This window comes from Stegastes partitus, unplaced genomic scaffold (assembly GCF_000690725.1).
Source record: "Stegastes partitus isolate 25-593 unplaced genomic scaffold, Stegastes_partitus-1.0.2 Scaffold77, whole genome shotgun sequence".
In the NCBI taxonomy this organism is placed as follows: Eukaryota; Metazoa; Chordata; class Actinopteri; family Pomacentridae; genus Stegastes; species Stegastes partitus.
The window spans coordinates 316499-335484 of record NW_007577808.1 but is presented as its reverse complement, the minus strand read 5'-3'; the positions used below and the strand labels follow the sequence as shown (position 1 = coordinate 335484).

The following is an 18986-nucleotide window of genomic DNA, read 5'->3' as shown; positions in this document are numbered from 1 at the left end:
GCAGCAGCAGATGCACGAGCAGGACCTGTGACCGCTGCTGCTATACCTGTCTTTACCTTCATGTCTTTTATTTATAATTGGGCAGGAATCCTTCACTGAGGCCAACCTCACATGGGACGACTGAAAAAATGTCGATATTGTGCCCAATTCTCCAAACACTGATCAGAAAGAAACAGGGTCATTCCGTGTACTGACGACCTGTCCAGAGTGTCCCCTGCTTTCACCCTAAGTCAGCTGGAATAGACTCCAGCCCCCTAGTGAGGATTAAGTGGTGTATAGACAATGGATGGACGGACATCCCGGTTGGGGTCAGACTGGGATATGTGGTCAGCCATTATAAGGTAATGGAGCAAGTTGGGTTAACCATGGCAGGGGTTCAAACCTCCAATCTTTCTGACCAGTCGCCCAAAGTCTCTGGGATGAGTTAGGTACATCTCAAAGAACCTACATGGGGCAGTCATCCCTCCCCAAAAACATTCCTATTACTTCCCATACAGCCTGCTATTGGCATCAACACCTTATCACACTTTAACTTGTTCTATGGCACTTATCCAGATTGTTTTCTCCTTGCTTGTGTTGTATCCACTCTCAGATGTACCTCGCTTTGGATAAAAGCGTCTGCAAAATGAAACTATAGAACTGTAGAGTGTCCATCACCTGCAATGCTTCCAAGCCTAATGCCCACTTCTTCAGTGGGGGCAGTTGAAGCATTACAAAGAAGGGTACCAATGTGTGCTGACCCCTGGTGGTACAGTTTAAAAAACGTTTTTAAAAAAGCAAACATAGAAATAGTTAACATTTTTTATCAGTAAACAGAGAGTCCTTTGTAACTGCTTCATGACAGCTACAGCCAGAAGAAACCTATCAGTCAAATAAAAAAACTCACTCTAAATTGAACAACAGCAACCGTGGGCTTGACTGTACAACATATGTGCAGTGCAGCCATGTTGGCACTAGATGGCGCTACTGTTGTTCGCTTCCACTTCGGGGCCAAACCTCATTTTCTCTGCTCCAGGTGCTTCACTTGGGCCTTGCCGCTCTCCGTACAGGAATGTAGAGACTGCATTACGTCAGTTATCCTGCCAGCGGCAAAAAAAAAAAGCAGGAGGACTCGGCTTCACTTTTTCTGTGGAGGGACTCAAAGCATTCCCGTTTCCCTGCTGCTGCTGCTGTGTTCGGAGCTGGGGAGAGTTTTTTTGTGGGAGTTTTTTAACGCAGAGAAATGGGAGTTTGAAGCGGCACATGACAAACTGTCCTGCCGCAGAATGAGAAGTCTGTGAAAGAAGAAGAAGAAGAAGAAGAAGAAAAAGAAGAAGAAGAGGACGTGAATATCGACGATACTCCTCGGAAGGCAGATGGAGGAACGAGAAGGTGAGGAGTGTGTTTCAGGTTGTACCTTCACACTGAGGCGAGTTTACATCGTTTCTAGTCGGCACAGTGTGAAAGTTGTACCGTTTACAGGATTTATTGATGCTAATTTAAAGCCTAGTTTCGGTCGTACCTGTTCACCGAGTCCCTCAGTTTACCTCCTATCACCGCCTCTCTAGTTTAAAATGAAGACTTCTATCTCTCATTTTCTTTTTTTGCAGATAACTGTTACTGTGCGGGATGTGGAGCAAAAATTCAGGACTCGTTTCACATGAAAGTCCTCCAGGACACCTGGCACAACGCCTGCTTTCAGTAAGTTTATGGTTTTTTACGTGTGAGTCAGTGCGATAAGTGAAGGCTTTGTGTTTCTAGAAAGGAGAAGAGGGGCGACGGGTTGCATTGACAGGGACACAATTGGGTTTGGGTGTAGCTACAAATGGCCTTGTGGAGAATCCCAGAAGCTTCTGTCTTGTAGCCTAAACACGGGCCCTAATGTCTGCTTTTAACAGTTTACCTTTTGTTTTTTTGTTCCTCTCTGCACAGTATGCACCATGTCAGACCTCTACATGTTCCTAAATATCTGCCAAACAAAAATATAAAAAAAACATCTTCAAAAGTTCTGTGGTTAGGAAAGGGTTAAATCTGTGTGGCTAATTAGGCACAAATATTTTTTGAGCGTTTCATCTGCTGACAAAATCTCGAGTTAATCCACATTCTAGTCAGGTGTGGCTTCACAGGACAATGATCAGACAGCGTGACCACGACGCAGACACTCCTGTGATTAGTGGCTATAAAAAGTCACCTTAAAAATGCAGGGGGGGTTTTTTTAGTTTTGTTTTTTGTTCAAATGAAATGATGCCACAGGTGATAAGAGAGAGAGAGGAGGAAGCGGGCTGTTGGGATGCTGGATGCTGGTGTGTGGGTTAGAGCTCTTGCCAGGCACTTGATGTCCACAGTTTCACCATTTGTCGGCTAAGAAATCATATCAGAGAGCACGGCACAATGGACAGTCTGTCAAATACGGTCCGACAATGTGCGTGATCTCGCCCCCTAGAATGTCTGCCAACTTTGCCAAAACCCCGTAACATTTCATAAGCAGCATCCAAAACATCTTTCAACTCTCTGGATCACAGATGTGTACCACTATGTGATGCAAATGGTGGACACACTGACTTGTGATTTGTGGTCTGCTTCGGTATGGTGGTTGATTCATGATGTCCGTTCTGTTTTGGAATAACACACATTTATTCCTCCATGTTCCAAAGGATGCAGAGAATTACTGAAGCATCACATGTACATTTATGTGTTTGCTCTTTATACTGACATGGTGGTACTCTCCAGGAGGACTTTGTTCTGTGGCTTAATGATTGCCACAGCAGAGATGATGTGAGTGGTTTTCACAGGTCGCTGCCCCACAGCGAAACATCTCCGTGTGGGGCAGCGACCTTGCAGCTGGATGTCAACATACTGTACATACCAATGTGATATAACACTCAGGGTTTCACCTCTTGGTTCACAGTTATCTCACATGAGAACAAGCGAAAGTTAAGGTGGCTCAGATTATTTTAAAACTGTTTGCAGGACTAATCTGTCCGCAGGATCCCAGCAGCTTCATAAATGAAGACGTCCAGTAGTGGCTGCACTGACTGACTCCAACATTATAAAACACATCAATAAAAACTGGATGCCTGAGTGATTTTCTCAGAGGCAGGATACTGTATATCCAAAAATCCTGCGTTTTTACTCTCCTGGACTGTGGCTCAGGAGGTCTCCTGGCAGGTCCGAGAAGCCTTAAAAATAGAGCAGATTTAATGGTGACTGTGTAGTCTGTCTCTGACAACTAAAGCAGCTGTCTCTCAGTTTTGAGCCAGTTTCTAGCCATGTCCTTACATAACCTGGGATTTGACTCTTTCCAAACGCTGACTCTTCAATAACACATGCAGCTCCTTGTATCACCTCCTGACACAGCTGTGTTATTCACCACTGATCCTCTCCATTTCTTTGTACTTTTATGCTTTCTCTCTTTTTTTGGCATCCTCTCTTATTTGCCAAAAAAACTCTTAAGTTACATTCTTTAAAAGCTTGCCGATATCAGATATTTGCATGGGTTTGTCCCACTGAGGCTTGACTCCAGCGTTTTTAACCGCAGTAAACTGACACCTAATTACTGCTTGCATTCTTTGCAAGTCAAAACTTCTAAAGGAAACAAACATGTCCTTGCTTATGCGATTCCCTGTGGTGTTCCCACTCTCTATTGTGCACACGCTGCCACTCTGCCCTCCGTGTACCTCCACCTAGTTGAACATTCTTAGGGGCCGACGTCACTCTTGTTCCAGTAAACCTGGCAGTGTTGTTGAGTCCTATAGGTAACGGCCCCTTCGACTTTGCTGTGCTCTGCATTCCTAGACAACGATTCAGAGGCGTGAGTCCGCTGTCTCAGACACTTACTGACAAAGACTTTGTTTTTCTCCCCCCAAAGAAAGCTGGCTGCTTCCTAAGTGGTTCTTCACTCGGAGTGTGTCGAGCTGCAGGGAGGGGGGGAAATTATAACTGCTCTTGATCTGTACTCATTTGGTTTTTGTGCAATGAAAATATGAAATTGAAATACACAGGGGATATAAGAGGAACTTCATATTTTCCTTTAATTGTTTCATTTATATTTTGCTGCCACTTCTTACAGCACGTACATTGTAGAGATTAAGTTGGGTGTTTTACGGAAATTACAATTATTTAATTAGAAATTATTTAATTAGTTAATAACAGCAATGAATCCACAACTATTCTGATTGCAGAGGAATTTTAATTTCAAATTTAGGGCAAAAGAAGCCTTGTGATTTGCTGGTTTTAGCTTTTGAAGTGTGCAGATTTATTGCTTCTGTCTTATTTGTCAGTAAACTTTATATTCAGGACTACAGTGAATTGGTTCAACTCTTAGGCTCAGGAAAATCTGAGCTGGTGTTTAAACATCTGTTTGACTTTTTAAAATCAAAACAAGTTGTTGAATAATTGAGGGAATAATTGCTTTTTGCAGCTGTTGCTTTTTTCCTTCCATAAATTAGCAGATTTTTCTCTTTATCACACGCCAGTTGACCAGAGGTGGTATTTAGTATCTCTGAAGTCTAGTTCTTTTAATTACGGACTGTCCTTGTGATGTGAAATGATCTGTCATGCTCCACTCCAGTGAGCTTGTTATGTAAAACATTAGGAACTCAACAGTTGCACACACTGAGATAAGACCCCATTAAAAGTGGAACACTCCCTCTGCAGGTCTTCAAGGCCACTTGTCTCTCTTATTATCTCCATACTTCAACAAAGGAATACACTGCAGCAGGAATGTGGATTTAAGGAAATGTGTAATGTTTTTTTTCGCAGTGTTTGTGCAGGCTGGGCCGTTGCATTGTTCGCTGAAGAGCCACCTGAGTTTATCGTTCCCACCCCCCATTCAGCAGCACGTATGGGAGGAAGTCAGGTGTTTTCATAAGCACACTTACATCACTTTATCTCGATATTATAGCCACATAATGGACAATAATTATAGTTTATCAGGGGGGTTTGTCGAGGAATGCTTTTTATTCAGAACACGGAGGAAGTTTTAGTTTTTCCTGCCGCACCTGGACAGATACTGACAGCCGTGTATTCAGTACCTGTTGAAATACTGCAGTTTTTCTGTCTCCTCCTTGTGTATATGTATCTAATGGGGCAGTTGAAGTGCACTGGTATCACCAGATGATGTACATAGTGATCCTCTCAGTACTGTTCTCTTGGTAGAACGTTAAATGAGAATATATTGGCCTACATGTTTGGTTGTTTTTTAAATATAAATGGACACATAACATCATATTTCTATCTTCTTCTATCTATCAGAGTATTTTAGGCCTTTAGTTCGTGCAAATTCTTTTTGCTTTTTGCTTGAAATATCTATAATTACATATCTATGACCCATTTCTTTGCGGATCTGTTCTGTTGTGTAGAATTTCAGACAACTTTTCAAATTATTTTAATCCTTCTGTGAGCATAAATCAAACTTAATTAAATTGTGCGTCTTTTTCGCACACAAATCAGATGTTTGGCCTTCGGTGCAGCTGTGAGCACAGCAGCAAAGCTACCATTACTCATGCAATCTTTACTCCAGCAAACTTTCTGCTCTGTTTCCCCTCATCACATCACAGCATGATGCATCGGACTCGAGTCATTATTACGCTGACCTTGTGTCCATTCTTAAAATGTCTTGCTTTCATCTTAGAGGATCAGCTCGTTTCTGCGTGTTTTTGTAGTAAGGGCATTAACACGGATGCCATTTAAAGACCCCTTCCAGCAAAAATAGTTTTTTACCTTGTTAAGATGACCATATGTTCGTCTTTTTTTTTTAAATATGCTAAAAGACACGTCATGTGAGAGTAAGCAGTCAGTGTTGTTAAGTATTTCAACCTTAAAACTGCAGTATACCAGTGACAGTCTGAAATTCACACCTCTAGGGTTTCATATGTAATAAACGGAAGGAACCAATCCCGTCAACTTGCTGGGTGGGGCGTTCTGTATTGTTTGTCTTCTTCAGAATTAACTTCCGACTCAAATATTTACGTCTGAGTTGTTACTACTTGCCATTGTGAAATGCAGGCTTGTTTTGCAGTGTTTGAGCAGAGTCATAGGTGAGCTGTAGGTGCTCGGGTTGCAGCGAGCGGGCTGAGTGAATAGAGAGGAAGGCAGGGACTACGTACATCTGCACATTCTAGACGAAGCAGCACTGCAGAGTTGCATCTAAGCCACTTTAAGACATTTTTTATGTCCAAAACACTTCTTTTTTTTTTTTGCTTTGATACACAGAGATAAGTTTAAGAGAGTTTAATCAATGACTGGAGAGAGACTTTAATGTTAAAGCTGAAACATCACCTCAGAGCCAGCGGTTCTCCCACTCTCCACTCTTCTCTCCCCGGTAGAGACACAAACATGTGGTCTTCCCTCTAATGGACAGCTCCCTCTTAAGTAATGCCAGAAAACTCTGAAATATCTGGAATCTGGGCCAAAGTCAATAATCCTGGATCAACTATACCTACAGTGCAGAGCACAATGTGATCTGTGGGGTTCAGCTAAAGATTGCTGCCAGATCTGCACCAAAAAAATACAAAAGTACACAACCCCCTCTTCAGAGTAATGTCCTGGAAAAGGTTACCTAAAACATAAATGGGATTTTCTTCAAGTCATTATTAAGAAGCTGATGTTTGCCTCAAAAGGGCAAAATAATCAGTAGAGCTTTAACAGTCATGTTGGGTATGGCTGTAGTTGTGTATTAAACATGGTTGTTAATCAGGAGCACAGCGGCGGCAGCTGAATGTTTATTATTGTCCTCATTCTTGACAACAATCTGTGGATTGTGTCACACCTGCTATGACACTTGTTTTTAATCTGAAGTTTAAGAGAAATTAGTCCTGCAAACAGGGGTGCGTGACTTGTGTCATTCACTGTGATTCATCTGTCTGCACGTCATTGGCTAAATCATACGTCTCTCTCCGCATCCTTGCTCAGATTCACTGAGAAGTTGAGCAATCGGAGCGTGTGTTTACAAAGTCAGAATCCAGCAGCAGCAGCAGCAGCACAAAACCGACTGCAGACCTCTCAGTAACCTAATCTCTGACAGAGTGGTTCATCCTTGATTGTATTCTGGCAGGCAAACTTGCTGCCACCATTTTGCATAACCAGTGCAGCTTGTTCGAGGAACGCTCGTAGCCTGCAGGTGCTTCCCACTTTGCTGGCATCTTCGGCATTCCTCGTTCTGAACATTTTGTCCCGAAGTCGCAGCAACAGACGTCCCTGCACTTTGCCAGCTATCTTCTCAGGTGACAGTTAAGTTTAATCAGCTGTTGGGATCATTAAACAAGAAGTGCAGTCAAATGAAATTTAGAATAACAGCAGTATTAGTTCTCAATATTGAGCTTTTGTTGTGTTTGCCTCTCAGTTGAAAGAAGAGAAGCACAGATTAGATAGCCCTGCAACTCAGGCTGCTGACTGAACCCAGGATAGTAGTTTGATGGTTTGCACTTTTTGACCACGAGGCTGAAAGGCTGACTTGTTAGTGTTTACATTGGCATAGATAAGAAAAGAACAAGGAGAAGTTTAAGTAACTCCAAGCAGAAACTGCACAATAAACAGCCAGATGATCTGCGGACTTTGCCCTGCAGAGGTTTCTGTTCTTTTTCTTTTTTGTTTTTTTTGAGGCTGCCTGGCTATAGGTTGCTGTCAAAGCTGTGTTGCTGTTTTTCTCATACAACTGGATCCCATTAAGGTGGAAATTGGCTACGGATTTGGCAGCCTTAGCGATGGTGCACAGAGTCTAGTAACCAAATGTTCCGTGAATCCACCATCTGCAAAGGCCTGCCAGCTTCTCCCGCTTCAATAGTGGAGCAGCTTTAAGTGCTATCTGCCTCCCTCACTGTAATAACAGCACACATGCAAGACCCTGCACATCTCAGGGACGAGGTATTTACTGTGCCCTGCACCTTGTTAAACACAGAAAAGTACATGCTGTCATTGTCTGGAATATGCCCCCAGCAAATGTTCATGTCCCGTCCAATCTCACAGTGGAAAGTGTGCGTTCAGCAGTGTGATTGATGGTTTCTATACGAGCTCTCTTTTATTGCATAGCACAGTTCAGCCGCGTGTAATGGATGTGAAAAGAGGAATGGGGATTGAAAAATGTTTGAAAAGTTTAAGTAGTGTCAGCAATGGTTCAAATGTTTCTTACCACACTGCAAATGTAGGTCTAAATTCCCTCTCATTATTTCAAAGTGGATTTCAGCTCCTCCCTCCTTCTGTCTCATACTTCTGAAATAAGTTATTTTAGGAATTCAAGCCAGCTGATTTTAGTAAATCAGTTGGTAAACATGAAGAAGAAAAATAAGTGCTGCACTGGGTTAAGAACACAAGTGTTGGTCGAATTAAAAACAAGAATCAATAATCAAAAATAATGACTGTCCCCTTCTTATTAATGGAAATCCTTAGTCTTGCTCTGCAGTCTGATGTTAAATATAAAAATTCTTTAATCATTTTTAGATAAACCAAAGTATTTCGAGTCTCCATCAGAAACACCCAAACTAAGAACTTTCATAAAAGGGCCACTCATTCTTTTTTCATCTCTATTAAACATTTCTTAACTCTGTACTTATTGATTTCATTAAAGACAGAATTAAGCTTTTCGAAGGCAACTGCCATTTAGCTATCCATCCATCCATCCATCCATCCATCCATTATCTATACACTGTTTAATCCTCACTAGGGTCATGGGGGGATGGAGTCTATCCCAGCTGACTTAGGGTGAAGGCAGGGGACACCCTGGACAGGTCTCCAGTCTATCACAGGGCTACACTTAGAGACAGACAACCAATCACACTCACATTCACACCTACAGACAATTTAGAATCACCAATTAAACCTCAACATGTTTTTGGACTGTGTGGGAGGAAGCTGGAGAACCCAGAGAGAACCCACGCTGCACGTGCAGAACATGCAAACTCCACACAGAAAGATCCTGGGTGTCCTCACCAGGATGCGAACCGGTGACCTTCTTGCTGCGAGGCAAAAGTGCACCATTTAGCTATGCATATTTTATTTTACACATTGCAACATTAATTGATTAGTCAAAAACTACAAATAATAGATTGATAAATGTATTTTTAAATCATGTTAACCTGTAGAAGTTCTTAGTTAGGATCCTTCAGACGTCACCCACATATATATTAATTTGTTTTTCAAATAATATGCAAAGGTTCTGAGACTCGTTTCACGTTGAGAGTGATTTTTTTTGAACATTTGAAAGGCTCCTGCTGAAATCCCTCACATCTTCTCAGTTTTTTTTTACTTTGTTCTTTGCGTCTCTGACCATGAGCGTTTTTTGTCTTCTTAGATGTTCTGTGTGCTGTGATCACCTGACGAACTGGTACTATGAGAAGGACGGCAAGCTGTACTGTCGCAAACACTACTGGGAGAAGTTTGGAGAGCTCTGTCACGGCTGCTCTCTGCTCATGACTGGACCTGCAATGGTAAGTTTGTTGGAGTGCACTCATTGTGTTGTTTTTAAGCTAAACCAGTCTTTCGGTGTAAACAATTGGGGTATAAGATAAAAAAATATATATATAGTGAAGCTATTTTTACATAATCAGCTTCATTTCTAGTGATTTCACACGTCAAAGCACAGATTAACCCGTGAAAACATTTGTGTAATATCTTCAATGACTTTTGGCTGAGAGATAAATGACAAACTGGGGATGTGGCGTGTGAAAGAGGCAGGAAAAGTTGCCATTAAGTAGTATTAGGGGAAGTGTAAGATCCAGATTTCTTTGAATGCTTGCATGCCGTGCTAACCTGGCCTTGGCGTGCCACTTGCTCTGGCACCGCTCTCACTTTAAACTTAATGTTATGGGGTTTTTCTCCCCCCCGAGTTGTGTTAAAGATCTAAAAATACCAGATCTGTCTGTGCAAGTTCCTTCTGTTGGAGCTTTCTCTGGTATAGAATTAGCGCTGCAACCTCCCAGACTTTTTGCATTTTCTTGTGTTTATTCCTGTTTGCCGCTTTGGGATTTCACGAGGCTTCAGTCTAATAAATCTCATCATAGGGATCAGGCTGTTCGACCGCCGCTACATGTGATTTCCAGGCTTTCCGTGTCTGTCCTGCCACGATCATGTAACAACAATTGCCAACACTTTCCCCCCTCTACTTAAATAATACCAGAGTGCCCACAGAGCGTGTCAGTGCTCTCTGTGTTCCCGTCTCTCCCCACTGCTCCAGATTAACAGTAACATGCATTAAGAGGCAGGGGGCTGTTTTTGTGGCAGTTATTACATTTACAGATGAGTGATACTTCACATGGGCCGCTGCTGAACTTAGCAGAATGAGCTCTTGACTTCACTTGTGAATTAGTTTCCCCCCTCGAGGCCCCGCTCTGTTCCCTACACAAGTACATAAGTTCTCCACAGTTCACTACCCCGAATACACAGAGGATCTGGTGGGAAGATGCTAGAACATGAGGCGGTTTTGGAGCCCATCATGTTAAGCTCCTCTGTGGTGCGGTGACTCTATTAATATTACCCTCCGTCCACTGCTTATACTATAATCCGTCTCGATGGCTTTTAAGAGATCAAGTATCTGTTATTAAAGCAATACTTGAAAAGGGAAAAACAGATCCTTTGCTCCACAAATTAGGAGTTTAAATGCTAACCAATAAAAAGCAACCTTGCTCAAATTAGAGAAACTGGCGTGTGTGAATCTAATCCAAATGCCAGCCAGCTTTGAGTCAGTATCTACAGGTTGAAACATGAAATTCAGGTGGCAGCAGCTCTTGCTCGTCACGAAGAGGGTCACTTGTCTAACATGGAGCCAGACTGAAGTTTTTCTTTTTGCCACCAAGCAACACACATAATGGACTCTTCTATGTGGTACTGGCATCCTGCTTCATCAGCCAGCGGAGCCAAGTGTTTTTGGCAGGGCTGAACTGGCACTGTGGCCTCTCAGCCAGAAAGAAAATCATTGTGGTCCCTCAGCGGAGGAGGGTCACGCAGAGCTGCTGCTGCTTGTTAGGCATTCAGGTCCAGAACACTATTGTTTTTGTCCTGGTTTAATCATTTGTTAGTTTATGGATTCATTGAGGATGTTCTGGTTTTTGTTTTTTTTTCGTATTTTATGATCAGGTTATGTAATTTAACTGCTTTTGTTTTCACTTTTATAACTTCTGTCCAGAATAAATCCTCTGTAATCGTCCTGCACTTTGATCTCTTTCATTTCTCAAGTCTTCACAGCTCTGTCTTGCTGTTTAAGCCTCAGGCAGGTTGTGGCTGCAGCAGGTGTTGGTGGTTCTTGTTCCTGGCTTAAAGGCAGGGAGTTACAGACAGACTCCGGAGATGTCACAACAATTTGGCTGACATCACTTTAATCTTGCCGTAGAAGCAGGGAATCCTTTCCCAGCACTGACTCACTGACTCAGAGCTGAGCGCAAGTGCTGGAAAAAGTACGGCACTACTTTCAGTTTGCTTAAGTTGCAAATAACTAAAGTGTGACTCTCTGGCTGCGTCCCACATCCGTACGACACTCTAAATCCAAGCTGGACATTGCCTATTAGAATCAGAAATGCAACTGAACTGAATGTACTGAAAACAGACGATATGCAGACAAAAATGAAAACCTTCTTACAACGCAGTGCACATACAAAACAAAAGAGTTGTTTACTGCTAGAACAAAATGCAGCTCGTGGATGGTGGTGAAATGGCATCAGGAACAACACAAAACAATAGTAATGTGTTTTCTCTGTAGGAAGTTTAATCTAGAAGGCGTTGCGTGTATATTTTGTTCATGCACCACAAAAAGTTGTAACTCAATACTTTTTAAATGAAGGCGACATCTACGTTTCTAGTGTTCAGGTAGTTGCACAGGTAAATTACCTGCCTCCTGAGGGGCAGATACCTTATCTCATCTTGCATGCGAGAGAGATGAAAAAAAAAAAAAAGAAAAGCCAGATGGAATGGGAGCGTGACATGAATTGCAGAAAGGGAATCTGGTCAGCGATGTGTAAGCAGTGTCACCGTGGGAGAAAGCGCATGACAGCCTGAGAGCTGCTTTCAAAGGGTTGAAAGGGAGAACGGCAGTGAGTCGAGTCGAGTGGCTCAGACGCTTCATTGAAGTGACATCATCGCAGATTCCAGACAGACTGAGAGTAAAGCAGGTGTTACGGCTGCGTCAGAGTGGGAGGACCTCAGCAAGCAGCACGCAGCAAAACACGCTCACCTCTGATGAGCAAAGCACAGAAGAAAAGACCAGCAGCCTCGGAGTCATCATCTTACTTCTTTCTGCTCTGTGCTGGATGGAAAATTAGCTGTTTTGTTTTTTTTTGGTTCCAGGTGGCTGGAGAGCACAAGTACCACCCTGAGTGTTTTGTGTGCCTCAGCTGCAAGGTGGTGATTGAGGACACAGATACCTACGCTTTAGTGGAGCGGTCCAAACTTTACTGGTAAGGCACCTCAACGGGTCTTTTTTTAAAGTTAAAATACGAGTTTCAGTTTTATTATTCAATTTTATGGTGTTTAAGTGAAGGTTGTAAAATTGTTTATTCAGCAGTAAAACAAAGGATGCATGTGAGCGCAGCATCTTCTTTCAGTTGCTGCTCTTCACACTTCTTTACATTTAACGGTGCTGCACAGCCATCATCTCTAATGTTGCTCACGAGTGAAATGTGTATTTCCACTTAACATGAGCTTGTTGCGGATTTAATGAATAGCAGACAGGAATGCTTTGAGGTTAATGCCATGAGGATGATTACTCATTTTTAGCTAGTCATTATTCCATGACTCCTTTATGTTGTGCCTTCTTGGAACAGCAATTTAACAGAAAGCACATGTGCGTACATGTAATAAAATTTTTCCTCTCCTGTTGTGTGCAGTGGAAAGTGCTACAAGCAGGTGGTCCTTACACCCATGTTGGAAAAACGCTCACCGGACTCGGTTCTCGACTCGCTGCCCCACACGGTGACCCTCATCTCGATGCCGTCCGCAGCCAACGGCAAGAGAGGCCTCTCGGTGTCGGTGCGGAGGGACGTCAACGGCTCAGCGAGTGTTCAGGTCAAAGAGTAAGTGGGACTCGATGCTGTCTGATTCCCGTCTTGCTGTCGTGTGGGGAGCAGCATGAGTAATGCTTTACGTAAGACTGATTATAGGTTTGCTAAATATCAGGTGGGACTGTAAGTGTGCCACTGCAAGAAAAAGTAGTTATTGCCAGTTTGAAATGATGTCACTGTTTCTCCTGGGGTTTGGTTAACTAGTTGAGTAGCAGACAGTTCTTCTTAAACTTGCTGTCTTTAAATGATCCCCTCCATAGTGCCAGTTCTCACATATCCGTGTTGCTACCGTGTTGTTCCAGGGTCAGAGGGATGCTTATTAGTCCAGAGGTGCGAAATGCCATCCACGTTGGCGACAGAATCCTGGAGATCAATGGCCTTCCTGTCGGGACATTGATGGAGGAGGAGGTGAGCTCACACCTCACACACGCCGTCTCTCATACTCGTTTGAAATTATTCAAGCAAAACTAATTAAATGTTCGTTCACTTCATTCCTCGAGTGCATCTTTCATAGCTGTATTCTCTTAATACAAAAGCTGCACATGTAATTTTTCGCATTCCTCACATTCCTCCATCATTTATACATACTTGCGTTGGGAGAGGAAGGTATGTGGAACGACTTAAAGCACTTACAGGCTCATTCCCACAGTCTCACACCACTACATGCATTCCAAAGCAGCCATCACTCACTGCTTTGATTTTTACATTTGTTTTTGATTGATTAGTTCCTATCTACCCTGTCTTTGGTTTACCGCATTTCAATATTACATTCTTTTTCAAAGGTTAGGCTTAGTTGCGTTTCCTTTGCTGCACGGTAAATCCAGTGAAGCTGTTTGTAAGCAACGTTTTATTGTCAGCAAGTTTTCGCGGTGTTTTTTGTACCTCAAAGACGGTGCACTTTTAAAAGACGTTCTCATTCTGTTGCCAAATATAAACAAATAATCATTGGAATGAACACATATTTCATAATTTACTAACCACAGCTGTTTGGTGCGACTAATTCTGGGAAGAGTGTGATACATTCCTGGGAAGGAATCCTCTTAAAATCATGGAAAATCTTTCAACTCGAGATGTGATTGTTTATTCAGGTGGACGATCTCATTCACCGCACCAGTCACACGCTGCAGCTGCTTATAGAATACGACCCGGTGAGGCAGCGTTTAGACCGGCTCAGACTGGGGTCGCCCAGGAACCGGCTCGGGGTCCCAGCCACCTCCCGCATGCGTCTGTCCTCACCGTCTGACGCGGTCCTAGAGAGAACAGATGTGGTTGATGACGGCACATTGAAAAGGAGGTCTCTGAGGTAAGTGAGAGCAGGCAACAGGCGTACACCTTTACATATCGAGGATCTGCAATGGATTCTTAATCAGCTGTATTCCGTCTGTTTCAGGCGCAGCAACAGCATATGTAAGTCACCGGGGCCAAATTCTCCTAAAGACCAGACTTTTATTTCGCGAGACATCGGCCGATCTGAATCCTTGAGATCCTCCAGCAGCTGCTCTCATCGCATTTTCCGACCATGCGACCTCATACATGGAGAAATCTTAGGAAAAGGCTTTTTTGGACAAGCTATCAAGGTCAGGCTCCAGCTTCCATCAGTTTTTCACCACTTGTTCTACTCCTGTCATTCAGAGCTTCAGCTGATACATACGCTGCTTTTGCTGTGTTAACAGGTGACGCATAAAGCCACAGGAGAGGTGATGGTGATGAAAGAGCTGATCCGTTGTGATGAGGAGACCCAGAAAACTTTCCTAAAGGAGGTTGGTAATCTGCAGCAGGAGGCCTGTGCTTTCTCACACATAAAATGAAGTCTGTTTATTAATACTCACAGCTGAAAGGCCACCACTTGTCCCAACAAGTTGTCGCCTCAGTCTTGTGGGAGTCTGACTTTTATTGAATTTAGAACTTTCTCTCGTGGATTAAGTTTGACCTCAGTACAAACTGATTAGATTATTATAATCAGGAGCTTCTTCCTTTCTGTCACTTGTCTAATCTTCAGGTCAAAGTGATGCGAAGCCTCGATCATCCCCACGTTTTGAAGTTTATCGGTGTGCTATACAAGGACAAGAGGCTTAATTTGATAACAGAGTTTATTGAGGGAGGCACCTTGAAGGATTTCATCAGAGACACGGTGAGTCAAACTCCTCTCCTCTTCCACTGCAGAGCACAAAAACCCTTCAGTGACCACAGAAAGAGCTGCTTGCAGCTCAGGGTTGTGTAGGAGGGGTGACCTAGAGTAAACTCTGCACTGATACAAGGCTCTTAGCTCTGTAATAGGCTGCCATGTCAACTGGTTGAGACGTAAAATGAGAAAAGTTGTCTCTAATAATGTTTAAAATTTGTTTTGGAGAATTTATTTCATGAAGCTTTAATTTAGTTTACTATTAATGCCTCTATGTTGGTGCAAATGAGTCTTTATATTTACCTCTGTTGTGGCTTCTAAATGCACTTTTCTTCATTTGTCGTTTTTGTCTTTACTTGGAACTGACAGGACCCGTTTCCATGGGAGCAAAGGGTGAGCTTTGCAAAGAGCATCGCTTCTGGCATGGTGAGTTGGCCTCTTGCAAAGACACTGCTATTATTAAAGAGCTTGGCTGCTATTTTTTGCTGAGTAAATGTGTTTATATGTGCACATTTAATGGGCACTGAGGCCAACACAGAGTGTCCTGAGATGACTCTAATAAATGCCAGATGATTGCTGAGGTAGTTACTGATAAATGTTTCAAGTGCTGTTGCACAAAACGCTTTTATTCATAATCATTAAAGTTAATCTGAGAAAGGAAAATCACTCCTTGATTGAGCTGCTCACCACTCATAGATATGCAGTCTGTTGTGGATGTTCATAAGCTGACATGACTTTGTAATATAGGATCACAATAAACACACTGAGCAACCACTGCTGTAGACCTCCTTAATGCATTTAAAGGCACAGTGCAACAGTTATCATGTCTTGCAGAGACTTGATAAGATTTGAATCCAAAAGACTTGTAGATAGTCCTGAATAGTTTGACCATTTAAAAAGAAATGTACTTGAATGTGTGACTCACCACGCCTGACTTTCCTCTTGTTTTTAGGCCTACCTTCACTCAATGAGCATCATCCACAGAGACCTCAATTCCCACAACTGCCTGGTTAAACTGGTAGGTGACATGGCATCTTACCAGCTATTACACATTATAAAATGTGAACAGTGAGGTGGCAGCGATATTTCATCAAGTGAATACAAGCAGCTCCAGCCAGTTGTGTTTACATAAACAAGACTTCTGGTAAAACTTTTATATAAAGATTCCTATAAACTCAAGACAGTGTTGAACTATATGAGCAGAAATAAAGCCTCCAAAAGCAAACACCATGTTTATTATTCCTTGATATTATCGAACATTTAATCTTCATTCTCAGCTAGCTTAATTTTAACGTAAATACTTGATTATTCTGTCTTAAAGTGAAACCTTTTGTCATCTTTCCACAGGACAACACCGTAGTCGTCGCTGACTTTGGACTGTCCCGACTCATAGTAGAGGAGAAAGTTAAACCTCCACCTGAAAAACCCTCCACTAAGAAGAGGGTGTTCAGACGTATCGACCGAAAGAAGCGGTACACGGTCGTGGGAAACCCTTACTGGATGGCTCCGGAGATGCTAAACGGTGAGCCGCTGACCAAAAGAATGACCACCTTGACGTGCAGAAGGTGACTCACGCTGTGGGTCAGTGAGTGCAGCTACTTATCCTTTGCTTCATGTTGTTTCAGGCAAACGCTACGATGAGAAGGTGGACATCTTCTCCTTTGGAATTGTACTTTGTGAGGTAAGAGCCTGATTTTTACTTCAATTGTTTGCTTCAGATTCATTTCTAAATCCTAGACGTATGAGGTTTCAGGAAAAAAGACAGTTAATAGCTTTTAAAAAGATCCCTCTCCCAGCTGTGTTATGAGATCATGAAAACATTGCTGGAATGTTCTACAAGTAAACACCGTTGTAGTTAATAAGCTCAAACATGTCTGTGCTTGGTCTGTTCACCTGGATTTGCCTTTTTATTAATGGATTTTTAAAATCCTCTTTCCTATGGTTCAGATCATCGGAAAAGTCTACGCGGACCCTGAGTGCCTCCCGAGGACTCTGGACTTTGGCCTAAATGTTGGCAAGTTTGTGGAGAAGTTCCTCCCTGAAGACTGTCCACCAGCTTTCTTTCCCCTGGCTGTGGCATGCTGCGACCTCACACCAGATAACCGGTGAGCACATAGGAGCACATATTCACACTAAAATGTCCAAAATAACAAACGTGTCTGTCCATGAGTTGAGAGACGCTGAGAGTCCAGCCTTGTAATTGAACTCAGGTCTGTGAGAAAACAAAAGCTTCTTTCAGATGCCATCTCGACCTGCCTGCACAGGAACACGCCTCAGCTGCCAGATTGCTTCCTCATGTTTTCTCTCAACCTTGTCAGTCTGGTTTTAACGTCGAACCATTTTGTGTGCCCTCGCTGATCTCTCCTCCTCCTTCTCCTCCTCCTTCAGTCCACCTTTCCAGAAGCTTGAGGACTGGTTTGGAGCTCTGTCCCTCAACCAGGAGCTGGGAATCCCCCTGCCAGCAGAACTGGATGAACTGCATCAGAGTCTGAGTCGACTCCACTGGCCTAAAGACAGCTCTCCATCGCAGGGCAGCGCCGATCAGTCATTAACCCCGACAGCAGCCTCCCCAGACTGCTCCAGCGTGACGGACAATGGCACCTAGAGACTGTGTCTTTCTGGGTCTCTAATTTACTTTGTGACGCCTCTGAACTGCTGCACTAATACTGTGGATGAGAAAAAAGAGGAAAATTGTATTAAACCCGAGCCATATTAGAACTGGATAACCTGAGGTAGCTGGACCAGCGTCCCTGTGTGGGACCTTAACTCTGTGAGCGCCAGCGAACTGCAACGAGAGTGGAAAGACACATTTCAAAAGTACAAGTGTTAGTTGCTAATTTTTCTTACCCTACTAGGCCCCCTGCTCAACACACTTAATGTTTACCATGTATAAAGACAAATAACAACTTTCTGTGACAGAGGATGAGCATGTTTATAAGGTGGAGGACTTTTGAGTCCTCATGTGACGGCCGTTTTGTTTTGAAGCTGTTGTTTGCTGTGTGTGGAATGCACAGATCAGTCGTTGCCCGAAACAGGAGCCACTTCACTTCAGCAGCAAACAAAGCAAATATCCTTGACAGTGTGGCTGATTGACATGACTAAGTAAGCAGAGGGCAGGGCGCAAAGAAAACAGGTGTGACTTCAGGCGGCAGTGGAAGCAAAAGCACACTCTGACCCCAAATAGTTTCATCACACTGAGATTTGGCACAAGATGGTGAAGGAGTGTTTAGATTTTGTTTCTCTCAAGCTCCGCTCTTCTCATTCTTGACGAGTATGTTCTGTACTTTGTAGTCTAATGAATTTAATGAGTGAAACCATTTAGATTTTTTTTCTTTCTATCAAATACAAAAAACAGGACAGAAGCTCTTTTGAAATGTTTGACTATTAAAACTGTCAGACGTAATCATACAAGAGCTGACCGTAAAAACGAGCTTTGTACAGAAGAACTGGACTTTTTTTTTTTCTTAAGCAATGTATATAAATATGTACATATTGTACTTCTAATTGGATTTCATTTTCTAATGGGAACTCTAGATTTGTAGATTTTTAGACATTTCGTCAACGATGGACGTTTTTGCCTTTTTGCTCTCATCATGCAAGGTACTGACGACCAGTTGTAACCACTATTATTTATATCACTGTAGTGTTTCATAAATAAAGCCTCTGAAAGTTACTGTTTTTATTGTCATTATTTATTTCTACGTGGCAGAAGGACTGATGCAAAGAACTGACTCTTATGTTAGAATGTGGCAGTAATATTACAAAATGTGTTCGCCTTAAAACTGACAATGCAGGGAAGGAATGAGCTTTTTCTTTTGTTTTCCTTCAAGTAGCAGTTTCCCAGTAAAAAAACAAACAATGAAATGGCCATATTTAATAAAATCTGAAGGAATGCATTCATT

The 18986-nt window shown here is 42.7% G+C and overlaps 1 protein-coding gene across 1 annotated transcript; it reads left to right on the top strand.

Moving 5' to 3' along the window:
* The first annotated feature begins 1114 nt into the window (after positions 1-1114).
* limk2 (LIM domain kinase 2) lies at positions 1115-18757 on the top strand. The gene is made up of 16 exons (XM_008276566.1): positions 1115-1371; positions 1590-1680; positions 9266-9401; positions 12250-12359; positions 12789-12974; positions 13265-13370; positions 14051-14265; positions 14353-14539; positions 14636-14722; positions 14962-15093; positions 15454-15510; positions 16037-16102; positions 16432-16606; positions 16710-16765; positions 17032-17189; positions 17473-18757. Exons 1-16 carry the CDS (start codon positions 1356-1358, stop codon positions 17687-17689), a joined length of 1995 nt encoding a protein of 664 aa, XP_008274788.1. The 5' UTR covers positions 1115-1355; the 3' UTR covers positions 17690-18757.
* The last annotated feature ends 229 nt before the right edge of the window (positions 18758-18986 follow it).